At 42.9% G+C, this 19,467-nt stretch overlaps 1 protein-coding gene across 2 annotated transcripts in view; it reads left to right on the top strand.

The window, feature by feature from the left end:
• rabgap1 (RAB GTPase activating protein 1) overlaps nt 1-19,467 on the top strand; it is a 155,918-nt gene that overhangs the window by 42,309 nt on the left and 94,142 nt on the right. For both annotated transcript variants that reach the window (XM_079523705.1, XM_079523704.1), the window contains exons 8-13: nt 3,596-3,706; nt 8,834-8,900; nt 10,515-10,617; nt 14,615-14,784; nt 14,865-15,030; nt 18,999-19,092. In XM_079523705.1, the coding sequence (XP_079379831.1) occupies nt 3,596-3,706; nt 8,834-8,900; nt 10,515-10,617; nt 14,615-14,784; nt 14,865-15,030; nt 18,999-19,092 (711 nt within the window). The remainder of the gene's footprint in view (nt 1-3,595; nt 3,707-8,833; nt 8,901-10,514; nt 10,618-14,614; nt 14,785-14,864; nt 15,031-18,998; nt 19,093-19,467) is intronic.

Genomic DNA, 19,467 nt, shown 5'->3' on the forward strand with positions numbered 1-19,467 from the left:
CACGCACGCACGCACGCACGCACGCACGCACGCACGCACGCACGCACGCACGCACGCTAACCCCGTTAGACCTAAGGCAGTATTTCTCAAACTTTTTGTGTGCCAGGACCCTCCGATATTATTGTATTTTATTTTATATAATGATTATCTAGGGTCATAGAGCTGGAGAGACATGGAGACCAGAATATAGTGATTTAACCTTTTAACAAAATACTTTTTGTTTTAATGAAAACATATCACTTATATACCTGCCTTAAACAAGGCAGTAAAGTAAACACAGATTACAGAACAAAAACAAAGAAAAAGTAAATAAGCAAAAAAGTTAAAATATCTTTCGCCGTGCTCGGTCCAGTACACGTGTCATTTTTTATTTAACCACTTAACCCATGTAGACCTAAGTTCGATTAAAAAAAAATGTCTTCAAACGTTTCTGAAAAACCTCATGTTTCTGTGTCGTTCTCAAACATTATCATGTCAAGGACCCCCAAAAATATATGTATTTGGCCGCCGACCCCCGTCTGAAAATGATTGTGATCATTCCAGGGACCGCCCAGAAGCAACGATTTGAGTTAAAAACGTTCGCTCTGAAAAAATATGCATTCAAAAGATTGCGCCACATTTTCATGATTTTTCCAAAAATAGCAGCTCTACAAGCTCATAGCGCGGCACCGAGTGCCACGCTACAAGCGTGTAGAGCTGCTATTTTTTGAAATAGCTAAAGTATAACATGATGCTTAAAACACCAAAAGCGGTTCCCGTCCTGAATGGCCCTCTTCTATACTAATCTACAGCAAATCTCTTCACCAAAAAAATAGCCGATCTACGAACTCAAAAACACGTTGCAACACCAATCGTTTTGAGCTTGTAGATCTGCTTTTTCAAAATTAATGTTCCTTTCAGAATATGCATCCTGGGGTTCAAGTGCAGGTTAAAGGAGCATTCAGTGATTTGGGTGATTTGGAAAACCACACAGTCCGCCCCGGTAACAAAATGTGCACATGCACGCTCTACAGTGGGGGGAAGTGCAACAGGCCAACAGCATGTGCACCAAGGCCCGCCCCAACTCGATCATGATTGGAGGAAGGCCCCACTCATCCTGATTGGATGAAGGTTTTGCCACCCGCCACCAAAACTGAAACTAGGGTTTTTTGACCCCAGGGGCTCACTGGGGACAGGGAGGAACTCCTTATATGGTCAGCACACTCTATAGTAGGGAGGATTATCCAGGAAAAAAGAAAAAATAAGTGATATTTGAATTAAGTCAAATCACTGAATATACCTTTAAATAAATAAATAATAAAGTGAGGCAGATAAGAAATCTATCTCTCATTTAGCCATTAGCAAGAGAGAGAGAGAGAGAGAGAGAGAGAGAGAGAGCTCTGCAACCCATGTCTCTATATTTAGATCGCCCCCCTCCTGTCTTACTCAACAACTTCCACCAGTTCGACCCACATGAGCTAAAATCCTCGGCTTGTTTGGGAAAACAACCACAAAAAAAAAGAAAAACACACGATGGGGGGATTATTTTTAGCAAATGCACATTTCCTGCTCATTAGTTATTCGTTGATTATTTTCTGCATTCTAAAACGTGCAGCTCCTCCTGGCATGCGAGCAGAGACGCACTGTAGCATGAGAAACATTGTGTTCCTGTTAACCCATTCAGGCCTGACGTCGAAATTAAAAAAAAAAAAAGTTTTCTAAATCATGACAATTTTCGGAAAGATTTGAGGCACATTTTAACGATTTTTCAAAAATAGCAGACCTACAAGTTCATAGCGCGCCACTCGGTGGCGCGCTATGAGCTTGTAGATCTGCTATTTTTCAATAGCTAAATTATAACATAATGTTTAAAACACCAAAAGGGGTTCCCGCCCCCAAAATGGGTTAATGGTTAATGTGGTTAAACGCTAACGTGACATGGATGCGTTCCAGGTCTCAATGGATTAAGGAATATGATGTGCTTCAGAATTACGTAAACATAATAAACTTGAAGAAAGGAAAAAAAAATGAACTGAATTTTGCCTAACCCATTTTAGACCTGAGACCAGATTCTACAAATGTCTTTTTAAATCAGGATTAGTTTTCTGAAAAACCCTATGTTTCTATATCAGTGGTTCTCAAACTATTTCATGTCAAGGACCCCAAATGATCTGAATTTGGCCTGAATATGTTCTTCCAGGGACCCCCAGAAGCAAAGATTTTAGTAAAAAATTACGCATTTTCGCGATTTTTCAAAAATAGCAGATCTACAAGCTTGTAGCACGGCACTCTGTGCCTGCTTGTCAATAGCAGATTGACAATAGCAGATTGACAAGCTCTATGAGCTTGTCAATCTGCTATTTTTCCAATAGCTAAAGTATAACATAATGCTTAAGGTTAAATCCTGATTTTAGTCAATCAAGTCAATAGATTGTATAATGTTAGTTTGTTTATTAATTTATATAAACATCTTTTCTTTCTTGAGTGTTCATATTTCATATTCATAGAGGGTGATATTTTCCAACCTCAGGCAAGTAGCCTGCTGTATTACATTTAAGGCATTTTCTACATTTTCGATTTTCAGTCATGTTAATTTCATGATGAACTAGAAAAAGTGCCCCTCGGGGGCACAGGTCCTCCACCAAGCCAGGTCCGGTTGTGGCCTCCTGGTGGCGCTATAATAGGCCAATGTGAAAAGGGTGGGATATATTCCTCAGCCTAGTAGGAAAGTGTGTGAAAGATTTCACGTAAATTGCACACTGCGTTCATGATTTGAGGCTTTTTGTTCAAAATGGGCCAATCCTGCAAACTTTATCGGACAGATCCGCCTTGAGCGCATGACTGAGACGAAGAATAAGACAAGAATAGCACAATATAAATACAGGCCATTTGCCATATCCTACTGCAGGGTTCCCCAATTCATTTTCCTTGAGGGCCATATTTTGACTAGGGAACCAGGCTGGGAGCCGAGTCCGCACGCGCGAAAAATTGGGTTTTTTGTTTTTTCATTAATGAATTAAAAATTGTTCTCAACCAGTGGTCCGGGGACCACCAGTGGTCCTTGAGGGGGTGCCCAGTTTGACATGCATAGGCTACTGACCCGCATTTAATACCATTTATATCTGGGACACTCCCCCAAAACGAAACAAAACAAACTTTTTTTTTTTTTTTTTTTAATTCTTCCAGGGGCCACAAGGGGGCACTCCCACCTATTGGGGAACCCGACCTACTGTATATGGTACAGGACAATGTATTAATGAATTAAAAAAAAGACTGATCAAATGCAACCAATCAATGTATACTTCTTAAGTGTGTAATGTTAATACTTGACATAATCTTAAGGCAATTCACGATCAATTTATTTTAAATAGAATTGAATGCACTATTTGTTTGACCACAGATATTCTCTGCACTTTACTATTTGTAATAATTTGCATGTATTGCACAAAAAGTACACAAAAGTACTTCCACGGGTGGATTGGATGGTGTGAAAATGTTTTGGGAAGCTCCAAACTTAACTTCAATGATGTGTCCATCTGCTTTGTATTGTTTTATTCTTACTGTTGAGCGTATTACAAACAGGCTTATGAGAAACTGGTATTTTTTTTGTTTTCAGTGCCGTGGCCAAAGACAAAGACAAGCAGAGTTTCAAGCTGCGTGCGGGCATGAGCAAGAAACTGGTCATCTACGTTCAGCAGACCTCCAACAAAGAACTGGCCATTGAGAGGTAATGGATCCCACCAGTGGCGTGCACAGATAGACACTAGGGGGTGCTAGAGCACCCCCTGCCCTTTTGGCAATGTGCCCTTTTGGGAAAAATAAAAAAATAAAAAACCCCTTTTTTTCCCCTTTTTTTCGATTTTTCAAAAATAGCAGACCTACAAGCTCGTAGCGCGCCACTCGGTGGCGCGCTACGAGCTTGTAGGTCTGCTACACAAAAATAGTGAAAATAAAAATTTAAAAAAATCTTTTTTTTTTTTTTTTTTTTTTTAAATAATTTGGGGACCCCCTAAAATAATTTGGCGACCCCCCGAGGGGTCGCGACCCACGGGTTGAGAACCCCTGTAGTAGAAGACCTGCGAGTTTACACCACAGATAATGTCGTCTCCGCCTACAGGAAATACGTTTGCTGCGACCATGAGACCCGTTTCTGAATTTGTCTAAACAACACAAACATGCACACAAATGCAATGTTTGACTAAATCCTACAGTTGAGTGCACTGCATTTGTATCTATTTTTGAAAGAATGGGCAGTTCACAGTTATGCTTTAGCTATTGAAAAATAGCAGATCTACAAGCTCATAGCGCGCCACCGAGTGGCGCGCTACGAGCTTGTAGGCCTGCTATTTTTGAAAAATCGAAGAACGACTGACATAGAAACATAGCTTTTTCAGAAAACTGTCAGGATGTAGAAGACATTTTTAGAATCAAAATGTGTTAAGGAATATGATGTGCTTCAGAATTACGTAAACATAATAAACTTGAAAATAAAAATGAACTGAATATTTAAAAATATATATTTAACATATAACATGTTACATATATTTTTTTAAATATTCTTATTTTTTTGGCAAAGGTTACAGCAGTGAAGAGAGACTGGCAGTAGAAAAGAAAGACGTCTGCAGTAGCATAACATGAGCCAGGAAGGCTCCAGTGTTTTTATAACGCTGCAGTTTTAAGGCCATAGATCAATGTGGACTGTGGAGTAATGAACAGTTGGCAGATTACACTTTACAGTACATTAAACAGTGATGACTTTACCAGTTCTTTAACACGGAGCCCGCCAGGATCAATTCATCTATTTATCCCGCATTGCCAAGGTTTTTTCCCCTTTCAACCCTTATTTTGAAGAGCCAAATATCCGTAACCGGGTGTTACGATGACTTAATGCTGTGTGTGGTGTCTTGACCCGTTGTTGTTCTCTCGCTCGGTGCAGAAAAAAACCCGACCACGAGTATCACAGCAGCGCCTGCCGTCGGCCGCTAAAAACTCGTTTTCACCAGAAACGACATTCATTGCGCCGATTTGGAGATACAGGCCATTGGAAGCAGCACATAGAACGCACGTGGATGCGCGCACATCTTCAAAATGGCCACGGTCACACTTTAAACAGGGATGCTAACGAGAGACGGCTATCGATGCGATCCGATCAAAACATGGATTAAAGAATATAAAGCCTAGAAAACGTAGGCTACGCTGTTGGCGGGCTGCCAGACTAAAGTTAATCTATACGCTTTCTATGCTTCTGGCGGGGCTCCGTGTTAAGACGGTTAACCCATTTTGGGCGGGAACCCCTTTTGGTGTTTTAAAGGATTATGTTATACTTTAGCTATTGAAAAATAGCAGATCTACAAGCTCGTAGCGCGCCACAGAGTGGCACGCTATGAGCTTGTAGGTCTGCTATTTTTTAAAAATCGTGAAAATGTGCCTCAAATCTTTGAATATAATATATTCTTTCAGAGTTTCAGTTTTTAACTCAAATCTTTGCTTCTGGAGGGTCCCTGGAACAACATATTTAAAAACATTTTAAAAAGACATTTTTTTTCGACGTCAGGCCTAAATGGGTTAATGATGTATAGGCCTAGTTTGGATTAGGAATATTACACACAAATCCTCTAGATATTTGTTACCAAGGATATCACTAGTTGCTCTTCTAGTTCATTCTTATTGTACTGCATTGACAGTAGTAACGGCGGGGGCTGCGATACAACGGTGTTTCATTGACAGTAGTAACGGCGGGGGCTGCGATACAACGGTGTTTCATTGACAGTAGTAACGGCGGGGGCTGCGATACAACGGTGTTTCATTGACAGTAGTAACGGCGGGGGCTGCGATACAACGGTGTTTCATTGACAGTAGTAACGGCGGGGGCTGCGATACAACGGTGTTTCATTGACAGTAGTAACGGCGGGGGCTGCGATACAACGGTGTTTCATTGACAGTAGTAACGGCGGGGGCTGCGATACAACGGTGTTTCATTGACAGTAGTAACGGCGGGGGCTGCGATACAACGGTGTTTCATTGACAGTAGTAACGGCGGGGGCTGCGATACAACGGTGTTTATTCTTATTGTACTGCATTGACAGTAGTAACGGCGGGGGCTGCGATACAACGGTGTTTATTCTTATTGTACTGCATTGACAGTAGTAACGGCGGGGGCTGCGATACAACGGTGTTTATTCTTATTGTACTGCATTGACAGTAGTAACGGCGGGGGCTGCGATACAACGGTGTTTATTCTTATTGTACTGCATTGACAGTAGTAACGGCGGGGGCTGCGATACAACAGTGTTTATTCTTATTGTACTGCATTGACAGTAGTAACGGCGGGGGCTGCGATACAACAGTGTTTATTCTTATTGTACTGCATTGACAGTAGTAACGGCGGGGGCTGCGATACAACAGTGTTTATTCTTATTGTACTGCATTGACAGTAGTAACGGCGGGGGCTGCGATACAACGGTGTTTCATTGACAGTAGTAACGGCGGGGGCTGCGATACAACGGTGTTTCATTGACAGTAGTAACGGCGGGGGCTGCGATACAACGGTGTTTCATTGACAGTAGTAACGGCGGGGGCTGCGATACAACGGTGTTTATTCTTATTGTACTGCATTGACAGTAGTAACGGCGGGGGCTGCGATACAACGGTGTTTATTCTTATTGTACTGCATTGACAGTAGTAACGGCGGGGGCTGCGATACAACGGTGTTTATTCTTATTGTACTGCATTGACAGTAGTAACGGCGGGGGCTGCGATACAACGGTGTTTATTCTTATTGTACTGCATTGACAGTAGTAACGGCGGGGGCTGCGATACAACAGTGTTTATTCTTATTGTACTGCATTGACAGTAGTAACGGCGGGGGCTGCGATACAACAGTGTTTATTCTTATTGTACTGCATTGACAGTAGTAACGGCGGGGGCTGCGATACAACAGTGTTTATTCTTATTGTACTGCATTGACAGTAGTAACGGCGGGGGCTGCGATACAACAGTGTTTATTCTTATTGTACTGCATTGACAGTAGTGACGGCGGGGGCTGCGATACAACAGTGTTTATTCTTATTGTACTGCATTGACAGTAGTGACGGCGGGGGCTGCGATACAACGGTGTTTCATTGACAGTAGTAACGGCGGGGGCTGCGATACAACGGTGTTCCTGTTGTGAAATGCTCACAAAAAAAAATGCAAAACAGACATAACTGATATTCTGAAAAATCTATGTTTTGATTGGGTCTAAAAGAACAAGAGGATGAGGTTCATACGGTTCAGCTCGTGCGTTGTTATTATTTCTCATCTCCCGGCTTGTCTGCCTCATGTAGTTTAAAAGCGCTTGTTACAGACATTACAGTTGCTCACCACAGGCTCTGCCCGAGGCTCGCTCGCTGCATGTTTCAGTGTTCCGACAAGGAGAGCTTGTTCTCAGTCCAGGCCAGTGGTGGAAAAAAGCACTCAATTGTTTTACTTAAGTAAAAGTACCAATACTGCAATTTAGAACTACTTCGTTACGAGTGAAAGTACGGAATTGAAAATGTACTTGAGTAAAAGAACAAAGGTATCGGCATCAAAATGTACTTTAAGTACTAAAAGTAAAAGTTCAAACTGTGTGCAAAATCTTTTGAAAATAGCCGATCTACAAGCCGATCTACATCGCGACGCATTGTGAGCTTATAGATCGGATATTTTCAAATTTAGGGTTGAAGAGGTTATTAACCACTTCAACCTTATACATTTTGACGATTTTAATTTTGATTAGAAAACATACATTAACCACTGGTTAATGTATGTTTTCTAATCAAAATAGTACACATTTTGGCTCCGAGATGTAGTGGAGTAGAAGTCAAAGTACTGGAAATTGGAAATACTCAAGTAAAGTACAAATACCTAAAAATTGTACTTACTGTAAGTACAGTACTTAAGTAAAAGTACTTAGTTACTTTCCACCACTGGTGCTCACAGGTACCCTCCCTGCTTGGCACTGATCAGCATCAAAGGGTTGGATTGGGGGGGTCAAACCAACTAATCAAATGATTCCCGAGCGCGGCACGGCCGCAGCTCACCGCTCCTTGGCTGCGGGCTCACCGCTCCAAGAGATACGTATGGGTCAAATGCGGAGAACAAATTTCTCTGCGGTAACGTTGTGTGTCAAACCGCACGACTTTGACTTTGAGAAGCGTCGGCATAACAAGAAATCCAGACCTCCATAATAACAAAGGCACTGCTTGCTCACTTTCCAGTATAACCCATTTTGGGCGGGAACCCCGTTTGGTGTTAGCATTATGCTATGCTTTAGCTATTGAAAAATAGCAGATCTACAAGCTCATAGCGCGCCACCGAGTGGCGCGCTACGAGCTTGTAGGTCTGCTATTTTTGAAAAACTCGAAGAACGACTGACATAGAAACATAGCTTTTTCAGAAAACTGTCAGGATGTAGAAGACATTTTTAGAATCTGATCTCAGGTCAAAATGGGATAAAGCAGGTAAAGCCTTCACACTGCCTTTTCCTTCCATATACAGGTACGTACGGCTGTCGGTCAGTCAGGGTTTAAGTGTTCCGGTGCTGTCGCAGTTCTAGGTGATTGATGTGAGGGGCTGAGAGGCAGTAATGAAGTCTGTTGGTGGTTTGTTATTATTTTAGGAAAGGTCTGGACCAGGTCAGGATAGGAGATGGAACCCTGTGTTTAATGTCCATGTTCTGGACTGTGTTAAAAAGGATGAGTCCAGGAAGCTATTGGTGGTAATGTATGCGTGATGTATTAGGGACTGGTCTCACTTTTATAAGAAGAGATTTATTATGTCGTGTTTTTTGTTCTCTTCATCCTCTCTGTCTTTTTTATTGTCTGCCTTCCAGGTGTTTTGGTCTCCTGTTAAGTCCAGGGAAAAATGTGAAGAACAGCGACATGCACCTGCTAGATCTGGTGGGTGACTGTGTGTGTGTGTGTGTGTGTGTGTGTGTGTGTGTGTGTGTGTGTGTGTGTGTGTGTGTGTGTGTGTGTGTGTGTGTGTGTGTGTGTGTGTGTGTGTGTGTGTGTGTGTGTGTGTGTGTGTGTGTGTGTGTGTGTGTGTGTGTGTGTGTGTGTGTGTGTGTGTCGGTGTCGGTGTCCCTGTATACCAGTGCTGAACCTCTCGTGACATTTTGCATACACATTGCTACTTGACATTTTTCCAATCAGCCTCTTGACCTGTGATGCATTTATTTGCCCACAATGTCATCTTCCCTTTTTGGATGAATGAGAAGAACCATGAATAGAGACAATGTGGGCAAATTAACAGCTTGAATGGCGACAATTTACGGCCGTCTTTCAGGCTAGACTGCCTATGTTTAAAGTTACCTTTGAACAGCCAGTGCACCGACCGCTGAGTTGCTTGTCATGAAAATCCACTTTAAAACAGTTTAAGTAGCCGTAGCCGCAAAGACGAGCTTACCTTAACTTTGTCCGGGCTGCTAGCTACAGACCCGGTCTGTAGCTAGCAGCTAGCAAACTCCCGCGTGCACGCCCGTGCACGCACACAAGCCATCTATATATGCATTATGGCTCGTAATCTGCTCATAATGCGATATTCAGCGCTTTATTAGAGCTTAATTAAAGGCAGGTTTCCCATTGTAAACAATGGGGACTCAATTTCCCATAATGCATCACAGGTCCTTCTTAAAGTACTTTGTAGAAGAAACCCTTCAAAACCTAGCATTCAGAGGCTCAGACCCAATCTGAAATTTTAGCTTATTGCTCACAGGGATTGCTTTATCATTACCTCATTATTCTAAACTGTGGCCACATTTAATATGAACATCTGACATTGTAACATTATATATATATTGACAGAAAGTAAGGAAATGCAAAATAGGTTCCCTTTAAATGCTGATCATATTCACACACAGCGACCAGTACTGTGGGGATAGTGTGGCAACCCCCTCTCAAAATGTCACCGTAGGTTCGGATTTATACTTTTGCTGTGAGTCGGTCCCTGGCAGTGTCCTGCTAATGCAGTCGGTGCACGGTGTGTGTATGTTTTTTTTTTTTTGTGTGTATGGTTGTGTGTGTGTGTTCATGTAAAAGTCAGTGGTGGAAAGTAACTAAGTACTTTTACCTAAGTACTGTACTTGAGTACAATTTTGAGGTATTTGTACTTTACTTGAGTATTTCCAATTTCCAGTACTTTTACTTCTACTCCACGATTTATTTTCAACCCTATACATTTCGGCCATTTGAAAATAGCCGATCTACAAGCTCTCAATGCGTCGCGTTGTGAGCTTGTAGATCGGCTATTTTTTCAATAGACTTTCTACACATTTTGAACTTGTGAAATGGGACATTCTGCAATATGAATACTTTTACTTTTAGTACTTTAAGTACATTTTGATGCCGATACTTTTGTACTTTTACTCATGTACATTTTCAATTCCGTACTTTTGCTTGTAACAACATAGTTCTAAATTGCAGTATTGGTACTTTTACTTAAGTAAAACAATTGAGTACTTTTTCCACCACTGTGAAAGTACTCATGTTGACCGTTGAGCCGTTCCTCTCCAGGAGTCCATGGGGAAGAGCTCTGACGGGAAGTGTTACATCATCACGGGAAGTTGGAACCCCAACACGCCTCAGTTCCAGGCTGTGAACGAGGAGACGCCTAAAGGTGACACTATTCTTTTCCAGACCAGATTCACACACACACATATATGACATGTACAAGATGGACACTACCACAATGGTCTGGACTTTAATTAACAGCAGAGGCACTCCACCTCCTGCTTTATCACACCACTCTGCCACCATCATTGGGACAAGGATGTTTGTATTTGGGCGAGGAGCCACCAAAGGTAACAACATCATCAGTCTGTTTGACACAGAGACCAACCTCTGGCTGAGAACACCTTCTGCACAGCTTCTTCCTGAAGAACGCTGCGGTCATTCAGCCTTTACCTACAATGGAGATCTGTACATATTTGGTGGTAGCAATTGGAACCAGAACGTCACTGATCTGTGGAAATTCAGTCCAGAGACCCTCTGGAAGAAAGTTGAGCCCAGAGGGAATGGCCCATGTTCAACATATAAGATGTGCTGTTGCATGGTGGGAGATCGCATCATCCTCTTTGGATCATTGGCCAGACCTGATGAACTGCATGTCTTGGACTTAAATCCTAGTCTTAAGACGTTGTGCAAACTAGTGGTTATTCAGCACAATCTGAAGCAGTCTGGACTCCCACACAACATCAGGTGGGAACTGGCAGCCATGACTAACAGCAGCAACAGGAAGTAGGAAATACTGTTCCTGAAGAAACAGGGTGGGCTCGAGGAGCTATAAGAACAGCAGACAATGGATATCCAAGCTAATTCATGCCTCTGGACTTTAATTAACACCAGAGGCACTCCACCTCCTGCTTCATCACACCACTCTACCACCATCATCGGGACAAATATGTTTGTATTTGGGGTAGGAGCAACCTGCAACAACATCCTCAGAGTGTTTGACACAGAGACCAACCTCTGGCTGAGAACACCTTCTGCACAGCTTCTTCCAGAAGAACGCTGGGAGCATTCAGCCTTTACCTACAATGGAGAGCTGTACATATTTGGTGGTCGCAAAGGGTACCAGAACTTCACTGATCTGGAAATTCAGTCCAGAGACCATCTGGAAGAAAGTTGAGCCCAGAGGGAAAGGCCCATGTTCAACACATAGGTTGGATATGGGCTGTGATCTGGCCTAGTCCTGAACATAAAGATCATCCCCATATGGCAGGGCCGGATCTACCATATGGGCACTTTGGGCACGTGCCCAGGGGCCCATGGGCACTTTTAGCTCCACTGGAATTTTCCCTGCTACTCCAAATGAAATAAATGGTGTCTAAAAAGATTAGTGTTTTATTGTTAGTGAGAAGGCAGCTGAAAAGTGCAATTTTGTGTAAAACAGCAACAATGCACTAGATTGGCTGTTGTTCAAGGTGGGTGGGCCCACTGGGCTGTGTGAGGTCAGGTTATTGGCTGTTGTTCAAGGTGGATGGGCCCACTGGGCTGTGTGAGGGTGGAGTTAGGAGGTTGTTGGCCTTCTGATGACGTCACTCTGATCAGTTTGCCATATTAGGGACTGAAACAGCCACCGGCCCTTTGATTGGCCACAATGTTTATGATGTTTCCACCACTGAACCAATATAAGTGCCAGTGAACACAATAGGATGCCATTAATTCACAGAGAAGCATTTGAGGAATTGTCTTTGATCCCCGGAGGAGCTGTTTGTGAGAAATGTTCTGCTGGACGCTGCATCTGAACAGAGGACCTAATGAAGACAGACAGGCTGCTGTTGCCGTGGGAGACAAAGTCTACTCATTTCGAGGGTGCTGTGACGTCAACAAGGATCAGATTGGTGTTCACGTCTTCAACACAGTGGCTTTATGCTGGACGGAGTTGACCCCAGAGACTACTGGAAGAGGAGAATGTCAACTTGAAGTTCCATCCAATCGGTGGGGACACACAGCTGTGATGATAGATTATATCGTCTACATATGGGGGGGTTATAATTGCGACACAGCAAGGCACTGTAATGTTCTTTATGCATTTGATGTGGACACCCACAGATGGTTCAAGACCAAGGTTTCTGGAACTGTTCCAGAGGCGAGGAGCAGCCACTCAGCCTGTGTCTTGGGGACGGTCATGTTTATCCATGGAGGATGGAGACTTGGGACTGGAGACTATAATGACATGTACAAGATGGACACTACCACAATGGTCTGGACTTTAATTAACAGCAGAGGCACTCCACCTCCTGCTTTATCACACCACTCTGCCACCATCATTGGGACAAGGATGTTTGTATTTGGGCGAGGAGCCACCAAAGGTAACAACATCATCAGTCTGTTTGACACAGAGACCAACCTCTGGCTGAGAACACCTTCTGCACAGCTTCTTCCTGAAGAACGCTGCGGTCATTCAGCCTTTACCTACAATGGAGATCTGTACATATTTGGTGGTAGCAATTGGAACCAGAACGTCACTGATCTGTGGAAATTCAGTCCAGAGACCCTCTGGAAGAAAGTTGAGCCCAGAGGGAATGGCCCATGTTCAACATATAAGATGTGCTGTTGCATGGTGGGAGATCGCATCATCCTCTTTGGATCATTGGCCAGACCTGATGAACTGCATGTCTTGGACTTAAATCCTAGTCTTAAGACGTTGTGCAAACTAGTGGTTATTCAGCACAATCTGAAGCAGTCTGGACTCCCACACAACATCAGGTGGGAACTGGCAGCCATGACTAACAGCAGCAACAGGAAGTAGGAAATACTGTTCCTGAAGAAACAGGGTGGGCTCGAGGAGCTATAAGAACAGCAGACAATGGATATCCAAGCTAATTCATGCCTCTGGACTTTAATTAACACCAGAGGCACTCCACCTCCTGCTTCATCACACCACTCTGCCACCATCATCGGGACAAATATGTTTGTATTTGGGGTAGGAGCAACCTGCAACAACATCCTCAGAGTGTTTGACACAGAGACCAACCTCTGGCTGAGAACACCTTCTGCACAGCTTCTTCCAGAAGAACGCTGGGAGCATTCAGCCTTTACCTACAATGGAGAGCTGTACATATTTGGTGGTCGCAAAGGGTACCAGAACTTCACTGATCTGGAAATTCAGTCCAGAGACCCTCTGGAAGAAAGTTGAGCCCAGAGGGAAAGGCCCATGTTCAACACATAGGTTGGTTAGCCGATTTGCTCGTCTACAAATAAGGGCCGTATCTACCATATGGGCACTTTGGGCACGTGCCCAGGGGCCCATGGGCACCAGGGGCCCCTCGATTTTTTTTATTTTTTTTTAGCTCCACTGGAATTTTCCCTGCTAATTCAAATGAAATAAATGGTGTCTAAAAAGACGCGTCAGGTGGTTAGACAAAAAAAAGGTAAAAACACTGAAATACACACTGGAACTGGCAAATTCTCTTACCCATTTGCTTACTATGTGGGTCAAATAAAAATAATGTGTTTGTTACTGCCTGGCTGTCACTCTGGGGAAATACGCGCACGCACAAAGAGTTACGCGTGCATGTGAAGGGGGGCTCTTCAAGCTTCAGTGCCCAGGGGCCCTCAGAGGTGTTAATCCGGCCCTGCCATATGGGCTCTGATCTGGCCTAGTCCTGAACTAAAGATCATCCCCATATGGGCTGTGATCTGGCCTAGTCCTGAATGTAAAGATCATCCCCATATGGGCTGTGATCTGGCCTAGTCCTGAACTAAAGATCATCCCCATATGGGCTGTGATCTGGCCTAGTCCTGAACGTCACCGGAGTCACTGGAAGACGTCATCATAATGTTATCATGACGTTATTTGGCTTGCTGGGAAGGCATTGTTTGATTATAGATCGGTTGTGTTCTGAACATCATGTTCCATTTCAATCATTCTAATGGATTCCATTTCCAGTGGTGGTGAGTAGCCTAAAACATGAATAGCAGCTGATTCCTTTAGTTTCCTCTGTGAAGCAGTTATGTCCAAGTATTGTCCCCGTTCGGTGTCCAAATACAAAAGAGCAAACATAGCCTACAAAGTTTACAAACCATCCACGCACCGCACGAATATACAATATTTACTGTATAGTTATCTGAATAAAGGTGACCGTACTGATCATCGTCCTTTTCCGTAGATAAGTTCATGTACATGACGACGGCGGTGGACCTGGTGATCACGGAGGTGGAGGAACCGGTCCGTTTCCTACTGGAGACGCGGGTCCGGGTCTGCTCCCCCAACGACAGGCTCTACTGGCCCTTCAGCAAGCGGAGCTACACGGAGACCTTCTACCTAAAACTACAACAGGTACTGTAGTCCATAGTGACAGCTACACCTGAGACCTGAAACTACCACAGGTACGAGTGTGATTTTTCTTTCTTTCCCAGATGGAACGCAAGGAGCGTAAGAGCCCCTCCTCGGACACGCTGTACGAAGTGTTGAGTCTGGAGAGCGAGACGGAGAGAGAACGGAGGAGGACCACCGCCAGCCCTGGTGGCATCCTGCCCGCTGGGGCCACGGCACCCTCGCCACCCGAGGACGAGGAACAGGAAGGTGAGGAGAACAGTGTTGTTTTCCTCGACTAAAACTAAGACGAAAAATGTTCGTCGACTACCCTAGATCGGCTATTTTCAGCAAGTGTAAAAACAGTCATTACAACGGCATCAAGGCCCGCCATAACACATTTTAGTCGACTAAATCAACTGTGACCACACACGATATAGAGACTGCCATCGCGGGGGTGGCAACTGTCGAGGACAGCTGAAAAACTATTTTCTTTGTCCTTTTTTATTTTTCTGTCTAAAATAATCTGAAGCTATATTATTATTCATGTCATGTTAGAGCAGGTCTGAAATAAATGTCAGAGCTGATATCGACATATAAATATGAAATAAATGCTTAAACATGTCACTATGTCTAATGTTATAACCATTGGGTTAACCAATGCTAACTAGACATACGGCTTCCCTGCTAAAGTATGCAAATTCCGCTAAAATCCGCCTTTTTGTACACAATCGTTTTGGAAGATAATACTAGTCTTTTACTAACTGGCTAACAGAAATAGCACAGAAAGAAGTATTAACAACGATATTTTGTAAAAAGTGTGTTTATTTTGGTCCGCCTAAAGCTAATTCATGCTAATGTTCCAGCTGGGGGCACTGCTGACCACAACAATGGAAAATGCGGAAATGGCTTCCTATTTCCAATAGTAGAAGAAGAAGACTCGAATGAATGTATTGTAAACATTGTAACATTATGTCACCATAACGTGGTTATTATTAGTTGCTTTGGAATGTACCTGCCATGAAAATTAAGGTCATAATAACGCAGATCGCATCGATATGTAATATAGCGCGATAATGTACTTGTTTTAGCTACACGATTGATATCAATATATTAGCTAAATGTAGCTAACGGCTATCATTGCGGGGTTGCCAGTTTCTGCGAGAGAAATAAGCAACCCGGTATATGAAAACAAGCCCAAAATAAGCGAAAATAGCAGATCTACATGCATACAAACAACACAAATCTTGTGTCTGGCATAAATTATTTACAGATGGGGGTCTGCAGACAAATAATAATAATAACAGGCTAATGAAACATTAAGAAAAGAGCCAAGAGGGCACAATTTGTGCTGGGAGGGTTTGAGAGCAAACTGTCCTGTTGTCTGTTGGTTACTGTTTTTTTTAATTATGTGTCCATAATCAACTACACTTTAAAAACAAGCCCAAATAATCAACTACACTTTATTTTTGTCAAATACATTTTTATTAACAGGTTATAAATTATTATAAAATTGGTACAGTAGGCCTATGCATTATTTTTCTTTAGAAACAAGGCCAACTAATTATAATAAGCAGACATGGCAACACTGCTGGTTGACTAATGGATGAATGAAGGGAAAACAGCGCCCCCTAAAGTCACAGATCACTGAACTAAAGCTTAGAAGTCCATTTTCTCTGCTTGGTCTTTTTTCCACTACTCCTGCAAGACATTTTTCTATAAGCCATATCTCCAAAACTGGTGGGTCAAACTGAACAACCAATATGTCAATTTGAAGCTATGATTCCCTGCTTTCATATGACATGAAAGAACGAAAATTCAAAAAGATCCAATGGCAGTCCTTCGATCAAATCTAGTCACATTACTGTAGATTTAGTCGACGACTTTTTTTTGTCGCGGAACTGGTGACGAGGCGGCCGCGTTATGACGTAACCAGAAATCAACCAACCCGCCGGCTTGCAAGGGCTTCTGGGAAACTGAGTCCAGTGCAAAGTGAACGAGGGGGTATAGGGACAATCTTAGCTCGCTTTGCTCTTTGTCTTGTGACCCGGATCACGGAAGTGGCTTTTCTGTGGGCTCAATAACAAATCATGGCACTGTTTCAAGCGTATTTCCATGGATCAAAGGCGTAAATACTTTGGCGTTATGCTCCATAAGGTAAAAAAAACATTTTCATGTCAAGGACCTCCAAAAATATATATAATTGGCCACCGACCACGATCTGAAAAATATGGTGTTAAAGTCTCAATACTGCAATATAGAAAATACTCTGCAAGTAAAAAAGTATGGAATTCACGACGCAAAGCTATATGCGATTTGTTGTGAGCTTGTAGATCAGCTATTTCGGGGCGTGGGTAGGACCCTAGTTATGTGTGTGTGTGTGTGTGTGTGTGTGTGTGTGTGTGTGTGTGTGTGTGTGTGTGTGTGTGTGTGTGTGTGTGTGTGTGTGTGTGTGTGTGTGTGTGTGTGTGTGTGTGTGTGTGTGTGTGTGTGTGTGTGTGTGTGTGTGTGTGTGTGTGTGTGTGTGTGTGTGTGTGTGTGTGTGTGTGTGTGTGTGTGTGTGTGTGTGTGTGTGTGAAGGCTGTCCCCAAACATTCAAGGTTCGAATGTTCGCTCGTTAGGGTTGGCACTCGAATCTTAATTAATGGGCTTGAACCATTCGTTTTTTTTTTTTTTTTTTTTTATATAATAGGCCTATATATATATATATATATTTTTTTTTTTTATTAACTCGAAAATATATCTTGGCGAGAATGCGATATGAGCATGTAAAAAAAGTAAGTTTCTAGTGCATTCCTGTCAGAAGTTATGATATTTTAAAGAAATGTCTCCTTGTTCTGCTGTCCCCCAATTTGGTGATTGGCCTGCAGCTGAGGTGATTGACCTTTTTCACCTTGTTCTGTGAGAACAAAAGAGTTTCATTGAATGGAATGTCTGATGTGTCTCACACACACACAATGCGCTTCTGAGTAGCTACCGAGCAAGCTCTCGTTTTAGCAAGCTTAACAGAGACATTGGGAAGGATTTTTGGTCTGACAAAAATAAAGACAGTCGTACAGGTACTCACAATTACCATGTTTTGGGGGCTGCTTGAGAAATCATGGCTCATTTTTTATGGAATGATGAGCTCGGAGATCAGCTGTTTTCGCGGAGCACATGTCAGAGCCACTTGACGCTCTGTGTGTGTGTGCGTGTGTGTGTGTGTGTGTGCGTGCATGTGTGCAGCATGTGTGTGTGTTGGGAGAGACTAGAGAGATTCATAAAGAGAGGGCGCTGCGCTCTCTTCAGCGCTGCGCTAATCATGTTCAAGGCGGATATATCGTATTGAATTGCAGCCTGGTTAAAAGCACTCGGAGAAATTAATTAATTGGAAACAAATGGTTCGGATGTTCGCTCGAAAATTCCTGCCGAAGTTCGAGTCCTAAAAACAGGGCTTGGGTACAGCCTTAGTGTGTGTGTGTGTGTGTGTGTGTGTGTGTGTGTGTGTGTGTGTGTGTGTGTGCTGCTGCTGCTGCTGTGTTCATCTGTGTCTGTGTTTGTCTTTGGTCTACTGGAGTTTAGTCTCGCTCTCTAAAGTGTTTGCGTAGTGATCACTCGAGTCGCCAAGTCGGTATTTCGTTGCTGTCAGATTTCTTTCTGACCTCATGACCTTTCTGACCTCTCCATATCCCCCCCCCACCCCCCTGTAAATGAATGCCATACATCTCAGTTGTTTTGAACCCATTTTAGACCTGAGGACGATTCTTTAAAAAATGTCTTCTAAATCCTAAAGGTTTTCTGAAAAACCCATGTTTCTATATGCCAGTGGTACTCAACCATTTTCATGTCAAGGACCCCCAGAATTATCTGTATTTAGCCGCGGACCCCTATCTGAAAATACGTTGTTCCAGGGACCACCCCCCCCACCCCCCCCGGAAGCAAAGATTTGAGTTAAAAACGTTCACTCTGAAAGAATATATATTCAAAGATTTGCGCCACATTTTTTTTAAATAGCAGACCTACAAGTTCGTAGCGTGCTATGAGCTTGTAGATCTGCTATTTTTCAATAGCTAAAGCATAACATAATCCTTAAAACACCAAAAGGGGTTCCCGCCCAGAATGGGTTAGCCTCATCACATGGTGGTCCGACCGTGGCTCAAATGCTGAATAAATATTCGTATTCTTTGAGAATGCAAATTGCATTATAAATAAAATCCATTATTATTATGATAATATTAAATCCATTGTTTTCCATTCAGATAATGACGAGCCGTTACTGAGTGGGTCAGGTGATGTTTCTAAGGAGTGTGCAGAGAAGATCCTGGAGACCTGGGGAGATCTGCTGACCAAGTGGTGAGGCTTTAATTACACCTGTGGTTTCACAAACTTTTTCATGTCAAGGACCCCCATATTGACTGCACTCATTAGCCCTGCAGACCCACCACATTTGAAAATGTATGCCCAAGGGATTTTCACGGTTCTAGCAGTGATTCTCAACCGTTTTCATTTCAAGGACCCCCCGGTTTGACCTGAATTAGGCTACGGTCCCCCATTTATATCTCCGGGACCCCAATGTATACTGTAAAATCAAAGTTAATTTTGGTTCCATTTGTACAAGTAAAACTCAATAAATTGTGTAAATTATATGACAGAATTGATTATGTACCTTTTACATGGATACGGAGAGAGACTCGATGTTCTCGCAAAGAATCATGCAATAATTATACA

The sequence above is a fragment of the Electrona antarctica genome, assembly GCF_951216825.1.
Source record: "Electrona antarctica genome assembly, chromosome: 16".
In the NCBI taxonomy this organism is placed as follows: domain Eukaryota; kingdom Metazoa; phylum Chordata; class Actinopteri; order Myctophiformes; family Myctophidae; genus Electrona; species Electrona antarctica.